General features: G+C 39.5%; 1 protein-coding gene across 5 annotated transcripts in view; it reads right to left on the bottom strand.

Moving 5' to 3' along the window:
• Positions 1 to 9,882: 9,882 nt before the first annotated feature.
• Positions 9,883 to 12,860, bottom strand: part of LOC105279114 — a 164,577-nt gene continuing 161,599 nt past the window's right edge. For all 5 annotated transcript variants that reach the window (XM_026972193.1, XM_026972194.1, XM_026972197.1 and 2 more), the window contains one exon: positions 9,883 to 10,070. In XM_026972193.1, the coding sequence (XP_026827994.1) occupies positions 10,062 to 10,070 (9 nt within the window). In that variant the 3' untranslated portion in view covers positions 9,883 to 10,061. The remainder of the gene's footprint in view (positions 10,071 to 12,860) is intronic.

Raw genomic sequence — 12,860 nt, 5'->3', positions numbered from 1 at the left:
CGTCGTTTCAGAGAAAAATGTTTCAAGCAAAAGTTGTATGGTTTCAAGGGGGCAAGATGATGATATTATCACTTTAATTGTAGATGGCGCCACTTTAGAGATTTTATCATGGCGGCCAGTGTTTTAAATAGAAGTCGATTTTTCTTTCTAGGTAAAAGTTGTAGCTGACAATGAGGCGAATACAATGGTTTTTTGTTTTTTGCATTTGGATCATTTTTCAGTAAGTTACAGCGTTCCAAAGTATAATATTTTATAATTTAAGTAAAGAGCTTCCATCCTCATACAGTGTGCGCATTTTGTGACTCCAAACCACCCTCCACCTGTGTGTGTGTACGTGCGCGCGTGCGTGTCTACGTGTATGTTGTTCCTATCCGTTATCCTATTCTGGACTGATTCTGTTTGATAATCACCCAGCTCCAGACTGATTGACACGCATTTTGCCGTGCTTATCATTACCCAGGATAAACGACATGCATGTGACGAGGCTTTCATCAAGCTTTGGGGTGCTTGATTTACTTGAATCCCCTTACCTCTCAGGATTCGGGGTGCTTGATTAGCGTGAGTCCCCTTGCCTCTCACGAGTTTTTATAAATATATTACAAAAGATGTTCAAACACGTTTCCATTTTCTGGAACACATAAATGCGATTCTTTGCTCACAACGGCTAACAGTTTCTAGTAATACGGCCCGTGGTATGTTTGTACAAGTAGTTTCGATTCTCTGAATCATGTCTTCTCGAGTTGTGATTGACATTTAAAAAATGTCGTGTACGAACGCGAACCCACAACCCCACAACAAATGGGGAACATTGGAAAAAACAACAAAAATCATTAATTACAGTATCAAATACATTGACATCTGGCATCAGTAGGTTTAATATTAATTTAACTAGCAGTCTTTTTAAATAATTGTGCAAATAAAATAATTATTTTTTATTTTATATTTTTTATTTCCCTTTTTTATTTTCCTTTTTTTCCTTTATTTTAGTAAGTGGAAAAGTAAATGACAATATAGAAGTTGAATTTGAAATGGAATGATTCTGTAGCTATAGAAAAGGGTTCCAATGAATCTGGTGAGACAGTATTAAATATTATTCAAAGTATTATTTAAAAAGCTAATTATTTTTTTACATACGTGCATACAATGGAAATCATGTTTTAGATCTATATATTGTTGACAAAGAAAATACAGTTTTATTAGATTTCAAGATAAGTAAGTACACGTAAAAATGCCAATTCGTATTCCACTTCAAAGAAACAGAAAACTGAAAGAATAACATTAGTATGTGAAAAGGAGATGGAACTGGCGAGGAGATGCAAGAATTAATCATGCAATCGAGATGTGTAAGCTTAGAAAAGAACGAGGAAAGATTATTAATCAAATTACGATTGAAAAGTTATTTTTAAAAAAAAGAGAATTACAAGAGAGAATCAAACTAACAAAATTCCGTGTTCAAAAAGAGATGTAAGTAATAACTTGCTTTTTAATTTAAAGAAAAGAAAGAAAATTTTTGTAAAACTTTTTTAAAATTTTAAGGGGAGAACATTATATCTCAGATGATGAGTAGAATGAGTAGAAACAAGTTTTTATAACAAGATATAAACTATTAAGTATATTGAGGTAATACAATATAAGTTATTACATTTATATTTATTTTATGTTATTATATAATAAATAATTTTTTTATTTCAAAAATATTATGTGAAAAAGTTATTGATATTATAGTTCGTTGTTTATTTATTACATTTATTTCGTGTTATTACGTAATAGTTTTTTTATTTAAATAAGTTATGGGAAAAAGTAAAAACTAATAATATTAATTAACAAAAAAGTAAATATAGTTTTGTTTTCTGTATATCAGTATTATTATGTGATATTATGTTATGTTATATGTACCTCAATATTAAATGTTTTAACTATATTACATATTAAATGTATAATAAAAAATGTATATTTTATTAAAAATGTTTAATAAAAATGTATTAAAACTACAAAATTTAAGTAATAATTTACTTTTTATTTCCTAATAAAACTAATAAAATTACTAATAAGATAATCATTATAGGAAAATTATTAATAAGATAATCAAGTCATTAAAGTTAATGAAATAATTCTCGAATTATGTTTTGTCTAACAATATAACCATCTCCTGGCTGCCAATGAGGTTCATTGTAATGCAGCTCTTCATTTTCAACTATTTCATCAGGTTCTGCTTCTTCTGGAAGAACATCTTTAAAACGTAATGATAAATTGTGTAAAACTGCACAAGCTGACACGACTCCTGTACACGGTACAAGTTTTAAGGATAATCCTCTTGATAAGCAAGGAAATCGTCTCTTCCATATTTCGAATGTTCTCTCAACAATCGTTCGCGTATTTGAATGAATCTCATTATATCTGCAATAAAATTTTTTGTTGCAAATTACCGGAATAGAATTATAAAGAAGTTAAAAAGATAAGTTACATGTTATGTTAATTTTACAGTTACTTATTAATTAAAACGAAAGAAACAATTTGTAGATTATATTATAGATCTGTTCAATCGATTGCAAATCATTTTGTAGATCTTTTTTTAATTTCCTATTTGCGTATTTTGCAAGAATTTTGAGCATATATTTTTTTCATTTCTAACAGTATCAATCAAGAAGACTATTAAAAGAAACTTTAAAATTTTATTAAATTTCTTCTTTAACCTTTGTTCTTCTTCGTTTTGTGGATTTCTGAACGGTGTTAAAAGAAATGTGAGAGAAGGATATCCAAAATCCCCAACTAGCATTTCTGTTAGTTCGCGTTATTGATACTGCATGAGAATTCGAAAATTTTGGAAAATTTTACTGTCGTGTTGACTTCCTGGCCATTCTGGGACAAGGTCTAAAAATTCCATTCGTGGTCCCACAATAGCCTACATAGAGAATGACACAATGAAAAACAAATATAAATATAAATGAAATAAATAGTTTTCATTAATTTACCTGCACATTTAAAGAAAAATATCCCTTTCTATTTCTGTACATTTCACCCAGTCCTCTAAAGTTATTACCCAATAATCTTATGTGAGTGCAATTTATTGCTCCATCAATACACGGAAGTCCAATAACTCCATATCCATATCCTAATTTTTTAAACAGTTTTCGATTTTCTTGTATAGCTCTTTGGTTTGTCGCAAATTTGATATAAGTATTTAAATAAGATGCTAATATAACGGTTACTCTAAATACAATTCTGCTAATTGTTGGTTGCGGTAATTCCATAAGCTCTCCGTTTACTTTCTATATAACAAATGTAATATAATTATTTATATCTTTTTTGTAACTTAAAGAGATGTTATATAAAGAACTTACCTGAAAACTAGAGGTAGCATAAAATCTTAGACAAATAAGCAATTGAATAACTGGTTCAATTGGAAGACCTCGCATATCAGGTTTTACTAAACTATCGGTAATTATGCATAATAGAGGAGCCAGCCCCGATGACCTTGACCTTGACATATGTTATAGAGGTCACCCCCCTGAGTGACCTTCAGAAGGTTTTAGCCAGCGGTCATTGTTTATTAAAAAGTTATTAACAAAAGAAGTTTCGAAAATGTAGTAGTTATTTTGAAGTAATTTAAAGCAGTGAATCGTTAATATATAGAATATTTTCTTTTAATATAAGTACAAATTATTCTCTGCTTTAACCTAACCTAACCTAACCTAACCCAACCCAACCTTGATTAGGTTATATTTTCCGAAAGTGGAGCCTCGGGCACATACGCTCGTTTTCAGCCCGCTTTGCGGGAGGGCTGGGGGCAGGGGCTTCGCCCCTCCCCCCCCGCCGAAGTCAGTGTAACAGATTTCACCGTACAGATTTTGATCACGTGGTACACGGCACGGATCCCGGTGGGGGAGGGACGAAGCCAGGTTAGGTTAGGTTAGGTTTTTGTCAAGAAACCTCAAGAACAAAGATATATCAATTTTTATTTAATTTAAGTTTATTCATAAGCTAGAAATTCATAGAAATTCATCTTTCACGTATTAAATGTTAATCGTATGACAGCCTGTCCTATATTGGCTCATTCTATTAACTGAATTCGGAGGAATGTAGAAAAGGTAAACACAACATAATATCAGCGCACAATATAGTAATACAAACACGTATACTCTATATAAGGTGTCAAATACACAAATATATAAACTAATTTGAACTATGTACGGTGAAATCTGTTACACTGGCTCCGGCGGGGGAGAGGGGCGAAGCCCCTGCCCCCGCCCTCCCGCGAAGTGGGCTGTGAAAGAGCGTAGTGTGACGTGACGCCCGCGCGTCCGTCACAAGGGTTCGCCCGATCGAGGTGACACAGTTTTGGTGGGATCGTTCCCTCAAACGAGGGAGCGTCGACCTTGTGTCTCGATTGCGATTGCCGTGGTTACTTGTGCCGCGCGGAGAGCGCGCGAGTTTATTAGTGTTCGCAGAGTGTGAGATCATCGTCTGGACTATGTAATCCACTGGATATCGAGGGAAACTCAGGAGGCTACGGAGCCTGGAAAGGCGGAGCACGAGATCCGGGGTTGTCTGGGAGGATCCGCGCCGTCCCGAAGCCGCCCCGACACGAAAACCCTTGCACCAGGAAGGGCCAAGGGAGAGTAACCACAGCTGTACAGGGATTACCCAGCCGTCAGCAAGGAGGAAATAAAACCTGCGTCCAGGACCAGGACTCCTGAGCATATCGTCGCCTCCTTCCGTGTCCCGGACAAGGGTATGGACAGCCGGCGTCCGGAGGCAGCGGAACAGGAGCGGAGCACACGGCAAGGGGATCCAGGAGTTTCGAACTTGGCGCCTGCCGCACGGCAAACCGCCGAGCCGACGGTAGCGGCGACGGCGGCGATAACGCGGCGATCGCGAGGGGCGGATCGATGCGTGGATCGATGCGCGAGGGGTTGCGCAGATTGATGCGCGAAGGGCAAGGACCTCCAGACGAGCCCCGGTAACGACGACTTTGAGCTTGGCTGCCGTGCGAGGACGACGTTTGAGGACGAGAACGATCCTGCCGTGGGCCAGACATCCGGACTGCGAGGGACGAGCCAACTTTGTAAGATCTCCACTCTGCGACCATAGTCCGCGTAATCGGATAAGCGGACCCTCGCGGCATCTCGACGTTTTGTTAATTGCGCGGTTGTAGGCACGATCTTGAGCCACGTGTGGCGACTTTATGCCGTTCTGCCGTTGTTGAGATGTACCGAGGCGAGGTTCGTCGGCCCCAGTTAATTTCGCGTAATGAGGAACGCTCCTAAATAGTCACAGCCAACTCTCGTCCATTTGTAACTGCGAGTTGTATCTTGTCGAATTATAATTGTCGCGATCCGGGTTATGTGTGGGGAACTTGCGATTGCGGGCTGCCGTACTGGATCGTTGTCGCGTAATGTATCGTTGGTCGTCGTGATTTGTTAATTGTGTCGCGTTTCGTAATTGCGAGTTATACGTGGCGAAATGAGGGTCGCGATCCGAATTACTTGCGGAGACCTTTGCCGCTCTATCGAAGGTTGCGTCATGCCGTGTAGGATCGCGTTCGCGTAACGTATCGTTTTTGTAGTTGTCGCGTACATGATCGTTTGTCGCCGTGTCGCGTAACGTATCGCTTTTGTAGTTTTGGCGTACATTCTCGTTGTCGCCGTGTCGCGTGACGTATCGTTTGCCGTCGTAGTCTGTCTACGTCGTGTTTCGCGTGGTAATGCGCGGTTGAAGATTCGATAATCGGGCGGCGGCGGAGGTTGTTGAGAGTAGACCCGTTCGAACGGGACCAGAGTGAGCCGTAGCTCGAGGTGGTGCCCGTCGGGGGCCGTTGCCGTGCAGCCGTAACCGACTCCCGGGGAGATCGACACGTCGAGTTCTGTGTGGTCTATCGTATCGTATCGTATCGTATCGTGTCGCGGGGCCTGAGCCATATCGCACGGCGATTTAGTTAGCGGGTCTCAGAGCTACGTGCGCGGGTCGGCCTGCCGCAGAGCGTATCGGGGTCGGAATCGTATCGGAATCGCGGGACCCGGGAAGATTCCGCCGAGGTGTGGCATTTCTTCGGAGGTCTCCGGGTTCATCTGGATTTCCGACCCGTTTGCCGAGCGAACGTCGAGAGTCGATCCTGGATAATTTCGGATAGCGGTGCGGCCGCCGTAAAGAGATTCGCCTCGCCGACCGTTCTGAGTTACGCGTAATCCGCGCGATCACCTTGAGAATCCCGGCGGACGAGAATTCGTCCGGCCGATGTACTAGCGAACCAAATATACGAACTATTTGTTATTTACGTGTGTGGAGCCTTATTGTTGCATGGTTGCCCTTCCAGCGGTCCTCGCTTATTATCCTACGCCCGATTTTGAGAGCTAGTCGCATTTCGTGCAGATTTCGAGTGGTGCGCGGAGACGCACCTGGCGCCCAATCTTCCGATCGTATCGAGAGGTTCGAGTTTATCGTAACTCTGGGTTTGTGACGTCGATAGCGCGTGCAAGGCGGGCAGCGCTAACAACGGTTAAGTAAACGGCGTCGCAGTAGATAGCTGAAAATTTGTGCAAAATTATTAAACTTCTTTGGTTATTAATTTTTTAATAAACAATGACCGCCGGCTAAAACTTTCTGAAGGTCACTCAGGAGGGTGACCTCTATAACATATGTCAAGGTCAAGGTCATCGGGGCTGGCTCCCCTATTATGCATAATTACCAAACTATCTTCAACCAAAGGTAGTAATCCATGCATAACAGAATCTTTCGAAAATCTATATCTTATGTGAAATTCATGTTCGCGATAAGCAGTAAATGGATTAATTGCATCTCGCACATATCGTTTTTCACGTATTATGCCAATATCGTTATTTTCTTCATCCGAAGAGGAATCATAGGCTTCAACCAAATTAATGTCAAACTGGCCCAATATGTTAAATTCCATAATGTCTTTACCTAAACTGTATAATAAATATAATTAATAGTATTTGATATAAAAAAATTAGATATTTATCTTAAAGTTATTTTATAACCTACAAATATTTTTCACAATATACTTCAAAACTATCTTAAGTCCACAATCTACTGGACTTGACTAAGACTTGCCTGAGATGTAACTTAAGCCAGAACTATGCATCTAAATAACTCAAGTCGCACTTAAGATTTAATTATGAAAGAGGATTTGCTTCATTAAACATAATTTCAAGTTCCAGCTTTGCATTCGGTCTTCAGTAATGTCTATGAATCAATTACGATCTTAAGCATTAGCTTAAGCTCATCTTTATGTTCAAGAAACATCTATGAATTCCGCCCTTAAACTGCCAACTTCTGGCTTCACCCCCTCTCGAGAATGCTTAGTCTAGGTATATACGTCATTGGATCTGACAGAGTGATTAGTATTCGCGACTCACCGTATTAGTGCTGCCATCGATCATCCACCGACGACAATATTTGGGCTATGAACAACAAATAACTGCCTCGCGGCTTGTTTACAGACGCAGCAGCGTCACTTTCCCACAGCGCCGTGAGGAAGAAGGACACGAGTTTAAGATCTGTTTTGGTGTTTGCATCTCTGCCTGCTTCGCTTGCCCATTGATTTGCATATCGCATGTGCTCGCCTTGTATTTAACCATTCTGAAGGAAAGAAAGAGTGCGAGGACGCATGCCGAAACCTGGAAGGCCTTCCTGCACGAGCCACGGTGAGTCGCTTTGCTTTTCTCGCTTTTGATTTGCCCTATCGTTATATATTTCGCTTTGCTATCGCACGATCATGTGGTTTGCTATATCGCCATATCACCGCGATCTTCGCGTTCTCATTGCAATTATCGCCTATCTGGCGGGACAAATAAACCCCCGCCGAAACATAATCTGTTCAACAAAAAAGAAGACGCGATTTTTTCAAAACTATTAAAGATAATTTACTTATTTAATTTTTGCCTTAAAGTACATTCGAAGCACTACGGCAGAAATCCCGATTTGCTTCAGTATCGCTCGAACTGTTGTAGAGAGCACACGTATACTAAAATAAGTGCGATTTGAAGCAGTCTTCTTGTGCATACATCCACAAGGTCCACATCTAAGCTATGCTGCCGCTGTGAAAATAATTAAAAAGTCAAAGATGTTCGTGGAGAAGAGGGTGAAAAGATATAAAGAGGTGAAAAACGTTGATAACCTTCCCGGAAAAGGAGAATCTCGAAAGACGACAAGCAAGGAAGACAAATCGTATGGCTGTATGGCAAAGCAAGCGTACCTCCACTCTACATTTGCGTGAAGCAAAGGCTATTCTAGCTAAAAGGGGAATATACGTCAGTATCAACACCATAAGAAAGCGTTTGGTTGAGGCAGAAGTACAGTATCATACGACGAGGCAGAAACCCCTGCTCTCAGAAAAAACAGAGAAAAACGCAAGGCGTGGGCTGCCGAAAATCTGAACCGTGACTGGTCACAAGTAATCTTCTCTGACGAAGCGTCCTTTTGGGCATGGGTTCCCATCAAACATACTGGTCTGTCCCTGGTGAACGATTCCTCCAGCGAACTGTTAAACACCCAATAAAAATTCATGTCTGGGATTGTTTCTCTGGGATTTCTCTTTTTGACTGCTTAGAGCTTTTCAGCGAGAACTGAAAAGATGCTCAAAATCTACAAAAACGGTCTTTTGAGATCTGTCGAGAAGATCTTTGAAAGCGAAAATGATGATTGGATCTTACAAGAAGACAACGACCCCAAACATCGCAGCCGCCTCTGCACCAACTGGAAAGTCGAAAATGGCATCGTGACGATGGACTGGCCCGCAAATCCCCTGATGCCAATCCTATCGAAAACGTTTGGAGTGTCATCAAGAGAAAACTTGCGGGAAGGCGTGTCTTCACCGTGAAGCAGCTCTTTCGACAAATCAGGTAGATATGGCGTTCATTACCCATGGATTATGCAAAAAAATTGGTCGAGAGCATGCCGAGAAGGTGCCAGGCCGTTCTAGCAAACGACGAAGAACGGCGTATTAAATAAATCCGCCGTAGTCCTTCGAATGTACTTTAAGGCAAAAAACTAAATAAAATATCTTTAATAGTTTTGAAAAAATCGCGTCTCCTTTTTTGTTGAATAGACTGTAATAATTACGAACTTGGACTGCTTGCCTTTGAATATCATTATACGATAACGGATGAAACAATAACTTTTATTTTGATGAAACTAACAAGGAAATTTCTATTGCTATAAGATCGTATGAATTGAATGATATATTTCAGTATTTGAGATATGCAATCAGAAAGGTATTTTAACATTATCGCAAAGAAACCAGTTGGATAAGAAACGACTCATTGTTGGCTATCAATAACAATAACAATAACAACAACAACAGAAATAATAACAGCAACAATAATATTTGGTGTAAAACAGAAAACAATCATCGATTCATTATTCATGCCAATGCGAATACAATAAATACAAATAAAGAGTAAAATTATCTGTAAGTATCAAATAATTTTGATAAACCAAACACCAATCACTCTTAGGATTTTCATTAGATCGCATATTACAATCGTAAAAGTGGCATGAATTGGATCTATCGATTAATATCATCGATATAAATATAATTCAAATAGAATATAGAATGCAATAGAATGCATAAAATGCAATAGTGACTGCGTACAACAATAATTATAAATTAACTTATACCACACATGAATTTTCGTTCAACGTACTACTTAGATCAGGGTACATACAAAAGTTCGTAGGCTCACAAATAGAAAACAACAAATTGGAAGCATTGCGCAACGAAAACTCGCCGCAAACATTAGAAGAGTTTGTAGGGCAGTGTAAAGTTAATGGATCAACAGTATTTGAAAGTAATGGGAAAGATTTAGAAGGAAGAAAAGATAGCTTTAAAGGGGAAATTTCTTTTTTCGCTAAAAAAACAAGTTTTTTGATATTTTTTATTAGCGGCAAATTACTTCTAACCTTTGTACGTGTTTTTATTATATATTTAAGTAATTACAACATATTTTTTAAATTATTTTTATTACAAATTTTTTCGCCTGCTATTTTCCTGGACTATAATGCCATGTGAGTTCCTCGGTCACTGATTTACATTATATCCTTCAGGTCATCTGAAACAAAACAAAAAAACGACGTTTTATTTTATGGTAAATATACTGAAGAGAGGTTCCACGATTCCATATCTTTACATGTGTTGACGATTCAGGCTGGTCGTGGTGAGCAACCCGTTCAGCGATTGCCCAGCACTGGGCATGAGATTCGTGCACTCGAGACTCCTTGCAATCTCAAGTGGGAATGAACGGGAGAGTGATAGGAGATTATAACAATGCACTTTTAATAACGAAACTTGACATCGTTTGTTGTAGCTCAGTATAAGTAGGTCACAGTCGAGAGCAGAACGCGATGATAATATTTATTTATTGACGTACTCATGGTGTAAGAAGAAAGGTGAACCATTCCGATGGATGCGCAGTGGATTAAAAGTAGTGGAGGGACAATCAGCCAATTACGCTTTAAGTTTTTATGCGAAATTCAATATGGCTGCTTACTGATTGTGAGTTTCAGTGCTACATTGAACTGTTATTATTTATCGTTACTAATTATTGTTGAGTGCTGTTAATCATGATTAAAATACCAGTGTGACAATGTACTGAAACTGTCAGTGTGTTGCGCTAAAAATTGCAAGAGCCGTACTGAGCGCTGCCTAAAAGCTCAAGCTCTGATTGGTCACCTCCGCCAATATGCGCAATGGTTCACCTTTCTTCTTACACCATGGACGTACCGGTGACCAGATCATGCTCGCGATGCGGAAATCTTGTTGTGTGCTGTCACGTTCTTCCGACGGAGATCTTGCTATGCGGAAATCTTGCCGCAAAAGACCAGTGCGACCAATGCGAGAATCATCATGCTCTTAAACCGATCGTTATAAGTAATGAAAATCCAATAAAATGAAAAAAGATTATACAGTTGATAATGAGGCGTATTTTGCAGCGGGAACCTGAATAAGAATTATTGCGGTCGACGATAGATATTTCGATCATGAATATTGAGAAATGTAATTTTCACCGCGTTTTTATTCACCCGCGAATAAGTACTATCGGGATGGAGATGGCGCGTTTGAGGAAATGGGCTTTGCGGCATAGGCGAGAGAGGGTTCTTCCCTTTCCGAAGCGAGCGAGCGAGCGAACCACACGTGTGAGCGAATGATTGGCCAAGTGCTGCGATTCCGATAAGTCTTTTTGTACCTTTTCTTTTTTTTCATTTGTTATGCGCTACTTGTTTATTTTGTTTATTTGATTTGCGATTATATTCTCTACGTTATCTCTCAGATTCAACAATAAATGTCTTTTGTAATACAAAGTGTCTAATATGCAAAAAACCGTTGCCCAACAATGATGAAACAAACGGCTCAACGACTCAACGGTATACGGTTGACCGAGACGTCGACTATATGCGACCGAACTAACTTTTTCGAGATGCGAATCGCTCAAAAGCTGAAATCACTCTGATGAGTTGTTGTTGAGTTGACATATATAATCAGGCTTGACATATGTTTTAGTAGTACCTTCCTACTATTGAATGGTGAAGTTACTTGACGTAACGCTCAACCATTCGCGAGAAAAATTAGTTTAAATTTTAACGTGTACCATATACATATACATATGGCGAGAGCGGCGATGGTCGAGAGCGCTAGGCGTTTGACTAGTACTGCCGAGAAGAGATTACTGCTGATTCGAATCCTCTTTTTTCCACTTTCCTTTTTGTTTTTTCTGCCTCTCCATAGGTTCTTTCACATTCTGTTTAGAACATAATAATAATTTTGTCCAATATATTGGGTCGTCCGGAAAGTTCGTGCCGAGTTTTAATAGATGGCGTTGGAACATGTCTGAATATATCAATGTTATTGAAAACATACGATTTATATACATATGCTTAAAGGTGACAGTTCAACGCATCTTTAGGAAAAAAGTTGTTTGAGATAAATTGATTCGTGTCAATTTTGTACTCTTTTGAAGATGGAAGAAAACAAAGAACATTTTAGACACTTGATGCGATTCTATTATCGGAAAGGCAAAAATGCCTCACAAGCAACAAATTCGATATGTTCTGTTTACGGAGAAGGCGCTTTAGCTGAAAGAACCGTACGTAAGTGGTTCGCTAAGTTTAGAGCTGGTGATTTTAACCTTAAAGACCAAGAACGCTCAGGCAGACCCTCTACTACTGATGATGACCAAATCAAGACACTGATCGAGAATAACCCGCGCTACACGACACGTGAATTAGCAGAGATACTGAAAATATCGAAAACCACTGTCCACGATCATGTAGTGAAGCTTGGTTACGTAAGTCGCTATGATGTATGGGTTCCGCATAATTTGGCCGAAAAAATTTAATGGATAGCATTTCCATCTGCGACTCGCTGTACAAGCGCAACGAAAACGTACCATTTTTGAAGCAATTAGTGACGGGTGACGAAAAATGGATCATTTACAACAATGTAAAACGAAAAAGATTCTGGGGTAAGCGAAATGAACCAGCATTAACCACTCCGAAAGCAGGCCTTCATCCAAAAAAAGTCATGCTCTGTGTCTGGTGGGATTGGAAAGGAATCCTATATTATGAGCTCTTACTACACAACCAAACGATAAATGCAGATAAGTACTGCTCGCAACTGGACGAATTAAAGACAGCGATTCAGGAAAAACGTCCAGAATTAGCTAATAGGAAGGGCGTCGTGTTCCATCAGGACAATGCCAGACCTCATGTTTCTTTGACTACCCGACAAAAATTGTTGGAGTTTGGCTGGGATGTGCTACCTCACCCACCGTATTCACCAGACATTGCACCTTCAAACTTTCACTTATTTAGGTCTGTGCAAAATTCTCTTAGCGGCAAGAACT

The sequence above is a fragment of the Ooceraea biroi genome, chromosome 9 (assembly GCF_003672135.1).
Source record: "Ooceraea biroi isolate clonal line C1 chromosome 9, Obir_v5.4, whole genome shotgun sequence".
Lineage (NCBI taxonomy): Eukaryota > Metazoa > Arthropoda > Insecta > Hymenoptera > Formicidae > Ooceraea > Ooceraea biroi.
Note: the sequence above shows the minus strand (reverse complement) of the source record. Positions and strands in the feature narration are given on the sequence as shown.